The sequence below is a fragment of the Strix uralensis genome, chromosome 1 (assembly GCF_047716275.1).
Source record: "Strix uralensis isolate ZFMK-TIS-50842 chromosome 1, bStrUra1, whole genome shotgun sequence".
Taxonomy (NCBI): Eukaryota; Metazoa; Chordata; class Aves; order Strigiformes; family Strigidae; genus Strix; species Strix uralensis.
Window position 1 is genome coordinate 154,492,797 of NC_133972.1, and position 13,813 is coordinate 154,506,609.

The following is a 13,813-nucleotide window of genomic DNA, read 5'->3' on the forward strand; positions in this document are numbered from 1 at the left end:
GCATTTTGGCTTTTTTTCCTCTGAGTATTTACATGTATAAAATGTTAACCTCAGCAGGTTAGTGACCTTCTAAATCTCCTTTGATGTCCAGCATTATGCATTGAGTTGCAGCAGCATCATTTAATCTATTTTAGATTATATCAAACTGGGGCAGCTTTTCTGATCTAGTCTTTGGGCTGTGGGGCAGCTCACTGTGGCCTGAAAAGAGATTCAGGAGATGCTGGTGTCATGCAAATTTGCACAGGTCACACAATGGAAAAGGAGTGACAGAGAGGCTGGTTCCTGCCTAAACCTCTGTCAGTCACAGTCACAGGGGTAAATATTCCATCTCTTCATCTTACACCCTTGGGTACTCAAAACTGCTCTTGCTTATAAATTTAACAACACAAAGTCCAATGTATTTATTATTGTCTTTTCCCAAAGCTTTGAAAACTCTAAATAAACACCAAAGTTTTTGTAATATGCTGAAGGCAAATGAGTGACACTAGGCATATCTCCATCTACTTGTTGACTATCTGTCTCCTTCTGTGGTAAAACTAGGATTAGTTTCTTAACCTAATAAACAGAATAAATTAGTGGAAAAGCCTTTGACTAATAAAGCTGCTCTTAAAAAATACTGACACATAGTTGTATCATCTTTGGCTTGTGACCAGGCAGTCAAAAGCCAGCACCTTCATTTCACAGGGGCTACTTTACTGTGTGCATAGTCTGGAGGTGTGCAGAGACATCACCTTGTTAGAAAGTGCAGCCACAGCGGATCCTGGGCCATGCTTTTCTCCACTCTTGGGCCAGGGAACTATTCCAGAAGAAATGGGTAGGAGGGAAGCTGGGGGTCTTGATGACTCCCTGATTACCTGGACTAGGATACAGATAGCCCTGATGTGACTTTCAGCCAGAAAGATTTGGGCAGCTGTTAGTCATTGAGCAGGGATGGGCCAGAATTTGTAGGACTCAGGACCTGCACCTAGGTTGATCCAGGCAGTTCCTGGTTTTGTTTTGTTTTTGTTTTTTTTTTTTTTTTTTTTCTGGAGAGATATTCCCTGCAAGGGCTGAAAGAAACCTTTCAAAAATGACAGTATTGGTGCTTGGCAGTGCAATAGTCACTCCACATGAAGGCAGAGCAGAGGATTGGAGACAAGAACCACCCATGAGTCCAGGAAGAGAATTTTGCCTGGGGGTTTTACAGAACAAACAGCACTAAGTGAAGCTATCAAAGAGAGATTAAATAATCATCTCTGGTGGATGAAAGATGAACTTCAAAGCAGAATCTTTTAAATAAAAAACAAAACAAAACAAAACCCAAAAGTTTTGCTTCAAAAAAAGAAAAGTAAAACATATATTCAGGAGTTCTGCTCCATTACTCAAAAGAAAACAAACCAGTGGTTCGACAATGCAGCTGAGTGAGATCAGGTCTGAGATTTGCAGTTTCCTTTAGAGCAGACAATGATTCTAAATATAAGCATGAGAGGGATGCAAAAGGATGGAGATCCACATCTTTTAGTGGAAGAATAAATATTATCCAAAGCTGATTTATCTGCTGGTGGATTCTTGTCTCATACTAAAAGCATGAACTGTTTCTCAGACAGAATGTCACCAAAAATTCCTCCAAGAAGGAGCTGCTTTTTAAGTATTGCTTTAGATTTTACCAGATGACAGTGTATCTCCATTACATTATAAACATTAAATAAAAGCAGAAAGTAAAATGGCCACACTGTTCCTTTTAGACTTTGGGGAATTAATTGGATACTAATTCTCCTCTAATAAACATATTAACAGATTCCTCTGCCTAATTCTTCATTTTCCTCCTTTTCCTCTGCTTTCATCTTTGTCATTTCTTCATACTCTTTTTGTCAGACTGACTTCTTTCTTTTGCTGACCTTGCCTTCGGTTTACTAACCTGATTCCTTTGCATTCTTAGCTATATTATCCTATAACAGGTGTTTTCTCACTCTTTCTCAACTTTTTCTTACCCATCTCAGTGTATCAAGATTCACCAATTTTCGTTTTCCTTGTTTCAGAATTTTTTCCCCTCCTTTTCCTACTGGGCTGAAGCAGATGGCTGAGTTACTCTTCTGGAGTACTGTTAGGTCTCCTAGGGTTGACTTGGTAAAACATCCATTTTCTGTTTAAGTAGAAAGAAGATCTTCTGTGTGCCTATTTTTCCTCCATGGCCTTGCAAAGCAAATGACTGTCAAGAAAGGTTCCTTCCCCAAGTTTTGGCACAGACTGACTTTGCTCTCCCCATAGGTGATGTTGTGGTTGTGAACACAAATGTCTACAGGTCTTTGGTCTTCAGTTAAATGTGGTGCTTGCTTTCCTGTGACTACTTCCAGGGAACAGAAGTCAAACATTGCCAGCAGTTTAAAAGCAGGCACACGGGCACTATTAAAGTGAGAGAAAGGTGAGAATCGAAATGAGAGAAAGAAAATTTATGGTAACACTTTGGGGCTCAAGATTCTCGCTGATAAAACACAGGACTGGTGCCTAGGCCTTCATTTAATATATCAGTGGGTTTGGGGGGTCATATTTACAGTATATTACCCATTCTTTAATTTTCTTTAATTGAACTCACTGGCTCAGAAAGCAGCACAGATCATTTATATGGAGAATAAGGTCTGCTCCCAACTGAAATTTTAACTAGTGGAAGAATAAAGGCTCTAATTTCAAAAGATTTTGAATGGGCATAGGTTCTATTTCATTATCAGTACTTAAAATTTACACAACAGAATACAACATTTTCTAAAAGAACTCTACCATTTTAAAGGACTTGCTACAGAGCTATCCTGACACAACCACAAGCAGCATGTCTTCTCAAAGATCCATACTAAATTGCTCCCTGTGCAACAAAACAAACAGACAAACAAACATCCCAAAGCATACAAAATCAAATGAGACCCATAGATTCCTGCTCATATGAGCAGGAGCCAGGGAGAGGGGGGTTTGGACTCTCCTGGAGGAGAAGATAGTTCATGCACTGTGTGACAGATGTGGCACAGGAAATATGGACCTGCTGTGTCTCACAGGTAATCCTTTCCCTTCAACTCTTCCCTATCTGTCTGTCTTTTCCCTTTCTTCGTTACAGTCCCATATCCCTGTCTTCTCTCTTTCGTGCTCTTGCTCCCTTACCTTCCACGTGCTGTCTGTTAATCCTCCCTTCCTGCTAGTACTTGCACTTTTTATTTATCTCATTTTTGGTGCTTTCTGGATTATATCTTTTTGGCCTGAGGTTACAGTTCCTCTAGATAAAATTCAAAAAGGTCATTTTGTTTTGCTATGGCAAGCTTTCTTCAGGCATACGGATTTGTGTGCACTCATGTATATGCACACTACAGGTCAGAGTCAGGCAACACCCGCAACATCAGCTGTAGTCAGGAGTTACTGCCTCCCTCCTCAAGCTGTCCAGCTCATGTGAAAGCTGGTAGGTAGGAATGCCTTCTGGCACAACTTCAGCACAATCTGGTTGTAAATTAAGCTTGATTTTACCTAGAGAGTTAAACTGTTGTTGTGATTGCATTTTCAGTTTTCTTCTTCCCAAAGGAGAAGTGAGTGCTGTGCCAATCCCAAACGAGGTTGTTTGAGCTGGTCAGAGCTGTGGTTTGAGCTGCAGGTCTGCAGAGAAGAAAGTTGATATTATAGCTGGAAGGGTTCTTTAAGGAACTGTGTCTTGGGAACCTGTTGTACAGATGTAGATGACTTGCCTACTTAATAGGCCAGTACTGGATGCTACAGCACTTAGAAAAGTTTTCATTTAGATTACATCCCCAGCCTTAGAAGATATTAAAAATGAAGGATCTATATGCTATGGAAAACATATCTATTGATTTGTGAAGATTTGGTGTATTTTTTTTTTTTATAAAACAGAAAGAATTTTATCTGTGAAGGGTAAATAGTACAGTTACTATCATCAATGAACACTGACTATTTTTCAGTATCTTTCAATGCAAGCAACATTTTAATATAAATGAAGTCCAGAAAGACCATTTCTACTAATTGTAACTCTTCAATTGATGCAGTACATACATGTTTAACTGAAGGAGCAGAATGTGCTTTTATGTATGTAGTTCCTCACAGCTTTATTGCTGATTTAAAAAGCTAGGTTTGTCCAAATGAACACAACAAACAAGTCCAATTCAGCAAAAATTCCTGAGAAAATTAGGATCAATTGACTACAAAGAGATGTTAAAACTGATCCCTGTAGTGTTAAAAGGCATACAAATGGAGTAAGAGGCATTTCTGGCTAAGAGATCAATGGAGATTTGTCACTGCCTGCAACACGATCAAATAGATGATAGAAGAACACATCATAACGCAAGAGAAACAAGCATCACACTTCAATTTGTATCTTTCCATGTGGAATTCAAGAAATAGTTTATTTTAAAGATTGATAGAGAGTTGTACAATTTGAACTTAAAATAAGAATCACAGAATCTTCTAGGTTGGAAAAGACCTTGAAGGTCATCCAGTCCAACCATTAACCTAACACTGACTGTTCTCAACAACACCAGATCCCTCAGTGCTATGTCAACCCGACTCTTAAACACCTCCAGGGATGGGGACTCCACCACTGCCCTGGGCAGCCCATTCCAACGCCTAACAACCCGTTCTGGAAAGAAATGCTTCCTAATATCTAGTCTAAACCTTCTCTGGTGCAACTTGAGGCCATTACCTCTTGTCCTATCGCTTGTTACTTGGTTAAAGAGACTCATCCCCAGCTCTCTGCAACCTCCTTTCAGATAGTTGTAGAGGGCAATGAGGTCTCCCCTCAGCCTCCTCTTCTCCAGACTAAACACCCCCAGTTCCCTCAGCCGCTCCTCGTACGACATGTGCTCCAGACCCTTCACCAGCTTCGTTGCCCTTCTCTGGACACGCTCGAGTAATTGAATGTCCTTTTTGTAGTGAGGGGCCCAAAACTGAACACAGGAATCGAGGTGCAGCCTCACCAGTGCCGAGTACAGGGGTAAGATCACTTCCCTGTCCCTGCTGGCCACGCCTATTGCTGATGCAAACCAGGATACCATTGGCCTTCTTGGCCACCTGGGCACACTGCTGGCTCATGTTCAGCCGGCTGTCAATCAACACCCCCAGGTCCCTCTCTGACTGGCAGCTCTCCAGTCACTCCTCCCCAAGCCTGTAGCGCTGCTGGGGGTTGTTGTGGCCAAAGTGCAGAACCTGGCATTTGGCCTTATTGAAACTCCTACAGTTGGCCTTAGCCCATCGCTCCAGCCTGTCCAGATCTCTCTGCAGAGCCTCCCTACCCTCGAGCAGATCAACACTCCCACCCAACTTGGTGTCTTCTCCAAATTTACTGAGGGTGCACTCGATCCCCTCATCTACATCATCAATAAAGATGTTAAACAGGAGTGGCCCCAAAACCGAGCCCTGGGGGACACTACTCGTGACCGGCTGCCAACTGGATTTAACTTCATTCACCACAACTCTTTGGGCCCGGCCATCCAGCCAGTTTTTTCACCCAGCGAAGCATGTGCCCATCCAAGCCTCGAGCAGCCAGTTTTGCCAGGAGAATGTTGTGGGAAACGGCGTCAAAGGCCTTACTGAAGTCAAGGTAGACAACATCCACAGCCTTTTCCTCACCCAATAAGCGGGTCGCCCTGTTGTAGAAGGAGATCAGGTTTGTCAAGCAGGACCCGCCTTTCATAAACCCATGCTGACTGGGCCTGATCATCTGGTTGTCCAGCATGTGCTCTATGATGGTACTCAGGATGAGCTGCTCCATCAGCTTCCCGGGCAGCGACGTCAAGCTGACAGGCCTGTAATTTCCTGGATCATCCTTCCGACCCTTCTTTAATATATTAAGAAATATAGTCTCACGATTTTAGTCAAGGAAATTGAATAAAAAACACTGAAATATGTTTGAAAGTTTAGAAATATTAATTTCTGGACAAACTCTAGATTCCCTTTCTAGACTTTATGTAAATTTATTAATATTTATTACAAAGAGCGATGGTGGCTTGTAAAATGTTGTCAGCCTGTCACAGAAAGGTATACTTACAGCAAAGCAAATCACGGACCCTGCAATTTTAAAAAATGTTTTATTATAAAGGATAGGAAACCAAATCCACATTTTTTTCAAACCCAGATAAATAAACAGTAAATATCATGCTTTTGATTTTAAATGTGTTTTTTCTTTTGCAATAGGATCTGCAATAATCACATTCCTAACTTGGAGACCTGCAAAAATATATCTTTTGAGAATATGGAGGAAGATGGACCACATATTTTGCACATAAATGAAAACCATTTGAAAAAACTGCTGGAAACTGAGACAAAACAGCTCTGTGAAGAAACTGCTGAGTACGGAGTAGCTTGGTAACTTACTCAACAGAAAACAGCAAATTAACCCTCAGGCAAGATTATTTCAAATATATATATAAATATATACAAATACACAAACCCAAAGATCTTCCCACTTAAAAGCAAACAAATACCAAATTGTAACAAAAACAGAGAACCCTGTGGGGCCTTGTGATCTTTAAGAAGGGATGTTTAAAAGAATCATTTCTATTCCATAGAAATAAACTGCTAAAGGGGGGAAAAAAAAAAAAAAAAAAAAAAAAACAAACAAAAACCAAACCAAAACAAAAAAACCAAACAGTTACTCTAGTATCGTCATCCTTTAAAAAAGATTCAGATCTTTGTTTTGCCTGATCTCAGGAGCAGTTTAATCAATGAAACAAAGCAAGAAACAGACAAGTAAAAAACTCACCACACGCAGATTTTGCATGTCATGTTGGTCCCAATTTAATTGATGAGAATGTTACTTTTTATTTCAGTGGGAACAGGGTAAACTTTCTCATTTTATATATAACAGAAGTAGGATGACTGCAAGCTGCTTTCCCAAATGGACTTTATTCATATGACTAAATCATGAGGGGCTGTAAAGGGAAAGAGTTGTTTCTACACCCTCATGGGACACCCAGCTACTTTGTTGCTTGTTATTATAGGCACTTTATCCTTTCCAATAGTTGAATTGTACATCTTGCCCCATATTTCTGCAACATTTTAATATAACAAAATTACTTTTTAGCAACCTGTAAACAGTCTTCTAAAGTTCTTTTAATATTTATATCCTTTTGAGGCTTTGCACCTTTTGAATAGGGTCAGGGCTGCCTGTACAAGTTAAGCGACCATTACAGGAAATATAAACATGCTATTTACAACTTCACAATTCTTTATTTTCTATACAGTTCTGATGAGTATTTTTTATAGTTGTAGCCTAAGCACTGTGTAGAACTGGCATGCTTCTGATATTCACAAAAATGTAATAAAAAAGTAAAATAATTAATGATAAATTGCGCACATGCAAGGATACTGTAAAATGAATCCATTGCCTTAAGCTATGCATTTATGTAATTTTTATATACCCTAACAGTTTGCTTTCCTGTGTATTTTTGATTGAAATATTCCATGCAAAATCCCATGTTTTCTTTAGGATAATATTTCACATTCTTTAAACCTTCCATTAATTTTTCTACATGACATTCAGACTGCTTTTAATGAAAGGGGAAAACCTCAAAACACAGCTACTTTTGTTATCACACTATAAATCCTAGCTCAGAGATTATGCCAATTACCTGATTTACCTCTACAGAGCAACTGAAGAATTTATGCTTATTACCCTTATCATTCTTGCTATGTTTGACTCAGTCTATTTATGAGAAACATGTCCTTAAAGGATTTAATGAAAAATAATATTAACACAAACTGTTTGACTCCAGGATTAACATAAATCCATCCACCACTCAAATGCAGTTCATTTAAGAGAAACAATATTTCGAGTGGTCACCTTTAATGCTTTAAGATGAGTTTTAATAAAGGTGTCTCTGTAATCCTTTTTCATGTGTATAATGTTGACATTTCACTGCTGAATAACATTCTACTCAATAGACGGTGGTTAATACATTTCAGTTCTTCAAATTCAGATGCTGTTGCTGAATAACCTGGTGTGGTTTTGCATCTTTTATTAAAAAAGACATTCACTGACAAGCACCAGCTTTGGACAGAATAACCAGATCCAGTTGTTCTCCGGAAAATCATTGCAGCCACCTTCATCTAAACGAAGCCTCCCCCAGTCATCAGAACACGGGGTGACTGTTGGGGAGTTTTTGTGGGTTATGGAGTGATAATGAAGTGACTTTGCATCATCCCTACATGTTGCTTTCAAGAAGTCCTTCACCTTTTACCTTCAGACTGTGATAGTGGTGCTGCTGAGGGCAGTGTTGTCCTGACTCGTTCTGGGATCCACTGCTGAATACCTTTAAAAATCCAAGGGCCGAATCATCATGGTGGTGGAGTGCAAGGAGTAGCTGGGGCCTTTGAAGTAATGCCACTTGATGCCATTGAGCTTTCCATGGTTTTGCCCAGCTGTGTAGAACATCCCATTGAGATTGGAGGGGCCGCAGGCATCGAACCACCACCCTGAAACCATTAAGAGAAACAATTAAACTGCAAGAGCACTAAGCATTTTTATTTTGTGCCTGATTAGCCAATTCTGCTATTTCTAGACTCATAAATACTCCTGGGGTGTGTGTGTTTGAGGGGTTATTTTCATGTTTTCCTTTTTTGCTCTTTTTGTGCCATTCTGTAGCTAGCGGTGCTGGAGAATGCACACATATTTACAGTGCTGGAAAAGTGCTTCAGTCCTAACTCATTCTGGTTTTATATGCACTATGTGAAGCAAGAGCAAGAACAGTAAAGACGAATTAACTCCTTTGCATGTTTAGACAGTATCACAGTTCACCCATCTCATGTAAACCTCAAAAAAAGACTATAATTCATAAGTATTATGCATAATTTCACTTGTTTGGTTATTCTGAGTATAAGCATGATTTCATTTTATTTACAGTCCTTTTCTGTTGCTTTAACTGTGATTGTTCAATTGCTCACAGTTTGCTTTTGCTCTCAGGTTAGATGTTCTTAGCAAATGTGTTATGAGTGTGATGGTGTTGCCCTGTTATAATAATTACAATATTATAGTAATAATCAGTATTCAGAATGGTGTACAAGGAGACAGGTAGACTGTTTCTTTAAGACTTACATTAAACTTATAAGAAAGACTCAGCAAATGAATAGAAGGACTAAGTGAAGAAGACAATTCTAACACTGTAAGACACTGACAGTCAGAATACCTGTGTGCATGGATAGATGATTTAGATGATTACCTGAGTGTGTATGCATTTAGGTGACAGTATGGCCAACTTCAATTAAGGTATATATTCATTGCACATACAGTTTGGGCCAGAACAGTGACATTTAATCTTTAATCTTATTATTTAGAATGTGAAAACCTGTATTAAATCATGAGCCTCCTAATCTTGATCTTGAAATATGCCAAATGCTTTCAGGTCAACAATGTCAGGTGGGTCCTCACTCAGATCCATTTAAGATTTGTTCACTTCTCTGCAAAGCCTCTGAGCAAGTTCCCACCTGGTGCTTAGAAAACTGACAAATGAACATTTATATATTTTTTTTTTTAGAAAAGGGGCACTTTATTTACATGTCTACAGCTAGCAGAAAATTACTAGTTATCTATCATTGACTACAAAAATATATCAAAAATTTTACTGATTGATATCAAAGTTGGGCTTAAAAAGTTGCTAACTGCCTCTTCTGTCCCCCTACCCTGCCTGCTCTTTCCCAGCAAGATGCAGCTTCCTACACATTAACCCTTTGAACTCTGTGTGCAATTGCATATATTTTATTCTGCTGAAAAGACAGGGCAATAAATGTCTTGCCCAGATACTTGTGATTCTAGTTCACTGCTCCAGCAGCTGCATTGTAAGACTGTTCTGAAAAGTGAGGTGACACAGATTTAGAAAAATCCCAGAGCTTCTCTTTCTGAGGCCAAACCAGCAATTTGGTTTACAGAATGGCCCTGTGAACAGTTGTGTTGGCATAACTGAAGGAGTCGTAAACTGAGAAGTTAGGATAAAAAAGAAGTATAACAACTCAGGAACTTCTCAACCTGAGTTTTCTGCCAAAGAAAATGCATGTAGAGCCATACCTCCACCTTTATGAGTGCTCTGTTAACATAGCACTAAAAATAAAACAAAAAATATTTAGCAAGTACTTGTGAATATTACTAAAAATGACAGAGATTTTGCTATCATTTGTATGAACGCAGAAAATTCAAACCTGGTAGAAGGACAGGTTTTGTTGCAAAGTGTATGAAAAAAGAGGGACTTCACCTTTAGACTTCTACGGTGAAGATATATATATGTCTTTAATCAATGAAGAAAATGGAGTCAGTGGTGAAAAACAATGTGAATCTTCAGATCTATTTTAAATTGTTGGTTTAAGATTAAATTAATCAGTCAACTCTCTTGTCTACATCTCCAAGATCTTTTCTTGTTAAGGTGAATTTTAGATTGCCATGGGAGTTAGAGTTTTAAGGAACACTCCAAACAACATGAAACTTGGCAAGATTACAGAACACAAACTGACAAAGATAAACTAGGTGACATGCTGACTCCACTGAAAGTAGTGGGAGTTTTGCTGTATATCATGATGGGAATAGAATTTTCTCTCCAACACCTTACAGGATATCTACGTAATGTAACAGAAAGATGCTTAGTTCAGACTGAGAAAGGCTGAATGAATGCCCAGACTGCAAAGAGCTAATATTCCCAATGTCAAAAACGTATTAACCTCAATGGCTAGGAGCCTATTTGTTAGAAAGATTGCTGCTGCTTTTTTTTTCTTTTTTTCATGGTAAGGCCTATGGCTTTATGAATCTTTAGCACAGGTTTTATGCATCTTTCCATGTACTATGGTTTACTGAACATTTTCCTTCAGGTATGAAGGCAAATGAGATCATAAAGATCAAGTGGTGGTTTTTGCTTTTTGGTGGTTAAATGCCACTTTATTTTAAAAAGTTATTTCAGCCTCCACATCACAGCATTGTAACCTTCCCAGGACACCCTGCAAACCTTTTTCAAGAACCACTAGTAGTAGTGAACTGATCATCTAGGGTCTGGCTACTGAATTTGCAGGTGTCACTGTGGACTGAAATGCAGAATTTTAAATTTTCAGTGAGTTTCCCACTTTGACTTCTGGAAATTGAATTAAACTGTAAGAATCTCCTTTTAGACAATGTGCACTGCCCTAGTGAATCCTCCAGTTTCATCATATTCAGTGGTTAGCCTTTTATCTACCTATAATGAATGCATTGTATGAGGGTATTTTAAACTATGCCTTACTACTACTGATATGATATTGACTGTGATTAGTCTTCAGATCCAGTGTTTACTCTGTCTTTTGTATTCAGATCCATGTAATTTATATTTCTAGTCTTGTAAAGTAATTTCTTAGATTTTGGATAATAGTGTGCTTTTTTCAGAAGTAACACTTCATAATGAAATCTTGAGGGAAGAATTTATGCCAGATAAATTCTGGCAAGCTTCTATTTTGATACAATTGACCTCCCTTTGATTACAATGTTATACCTAAGGGGGCAATAACCAAAGAAAGAGAAAGCCATACAGCTGATATTTTACTGTAACCATAGTATAATCTTGTAGAAACTTAAGACAATGTTAAACAAAGAAAATCTAATCGTCATTGTTCAAAGCTGGAACACAGATGTAGCTGGGTTCTGTTTATGGTGTTGGGATGAAGACATAGCAAGATGTGCTAGTTACCATTTCATTTTAAAGGAACAGCAATAGATGCATTAATGGTCTTTTCCGGGAGAAAGTTTTCAGCAGTGCCCTACAAAATCTATGTTAAAAATGAAATGAGTCAAAGAATTGCAAAATTTTATAAAACTTTTGTGAGGACCTGCTCAAATATCACATCATACATTTCTTCTAAATAGGTACTTCTTTCAAAATGTGTTTTAATAAGCATCTTTTTTAATACTATACTGTTCTTGTTAGTGACACTGTATGATTATTTTAAGATGTTTCCTAATGTTACATTGAAATGTTGGGTTTAATTTCTCTCTGTCTTTCTTTTTTAAGTATTTTTTTTTTCTTTATATGGTTCTTTCTCTCCATTCTCCCTTGCAGTCCCCATAGGGCCTCAGATTATCACATGACTTCCTACTGCATGTTACAACACCAAAATACACATCTTTGAATGGATGCGAATGTTTTTTCAGACACCTTATATATTGGAGGAAAGAGGAATGGAAGAATTACTTTCTTGGTATCTATAAGGAAGTGGGGGAACATAAACCAGAGGTTTCTGAAAGAGATACCTGCAGCACTGCCATTGCGGAAAACACCAAATAAAGCAGCTCCAGAGCTGTGAGACAGTCTGACCCAAGGAAAGACTCCAGTAGCTAGATGTTGGCTTATTCTTGGAGTTCACAGGATTTTCCTCCCATGAAGAATCTTGTTTATTTTTAACTACAAGGTAGTGGCTTTCCCAAATTACTGTCAAGTCTTCTCTGAATGGCAGTAAGACTTTAAGCTCAGACATAACTTTTTTTTAATGATTTCCATGGGATATTTGAATCATGCATAAGAAACATAAGGGTGGTCATTACGAGAAATAATAATAGAAACAAGATTTTAAAGTTACTAATGAAGTGGTAAAGAGGAGGTTTTCATGAGAAGGTTAAGAAAGATTTTATTCAGAAACACAGGTAGTTTCTTCAAGTTGTTGTGATCATGAAATCACTAATTGCTTATTTGAATGGAGAGTAGTTCAGTCTTTTGAGGTTAGTCCACCTCTAATAATTTGTATAGTCCAAACAGCACTACCATCTCTGTATGCAGTAAAAATTCTTGGGTCATAAAGTATATTGTCCAAACAGAAAATAATTTAGATATTACATTGATAAGTTGTTTCAAAGTTCAGCTATACAAATAAACATGAATCCTCACTGTAGACAGCTGTTCTTCTGAAGCAGTTAAAACATGCTCACGCTTTTATGGGTTGTTATGCTTTGGTCTTTAATTAGTGTTGCTGCTACCTCTGGGAAGTTGTTAAATTTCATGTCAGCTCTTTTCATTAAATAAATCATCAAGCCACCTGTCACCAAATAGTTCAGCTCCACAGATCTGCTTGTACTATATCTTTGGCCAAATATGAATGTATATTGAGATAATTTCCACAGATTCTTGCAAAAAGCTACCTAATAAAGGAGCAATGCTCAAATGAGTAATGATAATACAAGAAAAAAACACAGCTATCTTTTGTAATGGTTTTCTGAAGTCACAAGTATAATTTTTATATGATAGAACCTTTTTTGTCAAAAGCAACATTAAAAAGGCTTTTGTATTGCAAAGCTAACAGCTTTCCTTTTTTGGCTTGTTGTATAAATTGTAAATAAACATGTATGTATGTAAAATTCTTTGTTAGTAACCTAGTGCTCATCAATTCACGAGTGCACTGTAAATCTAGCATGCATTGGGAACTTGCTAATGATCACTCAGGTTTAATGAGAGGTTCTTAGTTGCCTTTTACATACTAAAAGAATAGGTGTCTAAACCCTGCACATTTGATGGCAGACACTTTCTTCACTCATCTGTCTCTGTTCTCCCTCCTGAGTACACTGAATGCCTTCAAATGTAGTAAGATCAATACAAACCATTCAATAAGGTCCAAAGTACGTTTGGACAGTATATTTGTATGGGTTTATGGGATAAATGGATTCTATGAAAAAACAATATTTATTTCTAGCCCTCTGGGTTTGTACATAAAATATAGTGCATTGTCAACAAAACTAATAAGAACAATTTCTGTTGCAAAAATATTGAAATAGTTTTCATTATTCAAAATACATAACAATTTATTTTATGAAAGATTTCAACATTTCTGAAATTCTGTACTTTAAAGTTAGATGGCA

The 13,813-nt window shown here is 37.9% G+C and overlaps 1 protein-coding gene across 1 annotated transcript in view; it reads right to left on the reverse strand.

Annotated features, from left to right (window-relative positions):
- Nucleotides 1-6,031: 6,031 nt before the first annotated feature.
- The window catches only part of ANGPT1 (angiopoietin 1), a 171,588-nt gene continuing 163,806 nt past the window's right edge, over nucleotides 6,032-13,813 (reverse strand). Inside the window, exon 9 of the mRNA XM_074894355.1 lies at nucleotides 6,032-8,436. Within this exon, the coding sequence (XP_074750456.1) occupies nucleotides 8,276-8,436 (161 nt within the window). The 3' untranslated portion in view covers nucleotides 6,032-8,275. The remainder of the gene's footprint in view (nucleotides 8,437-13,813) is intronic.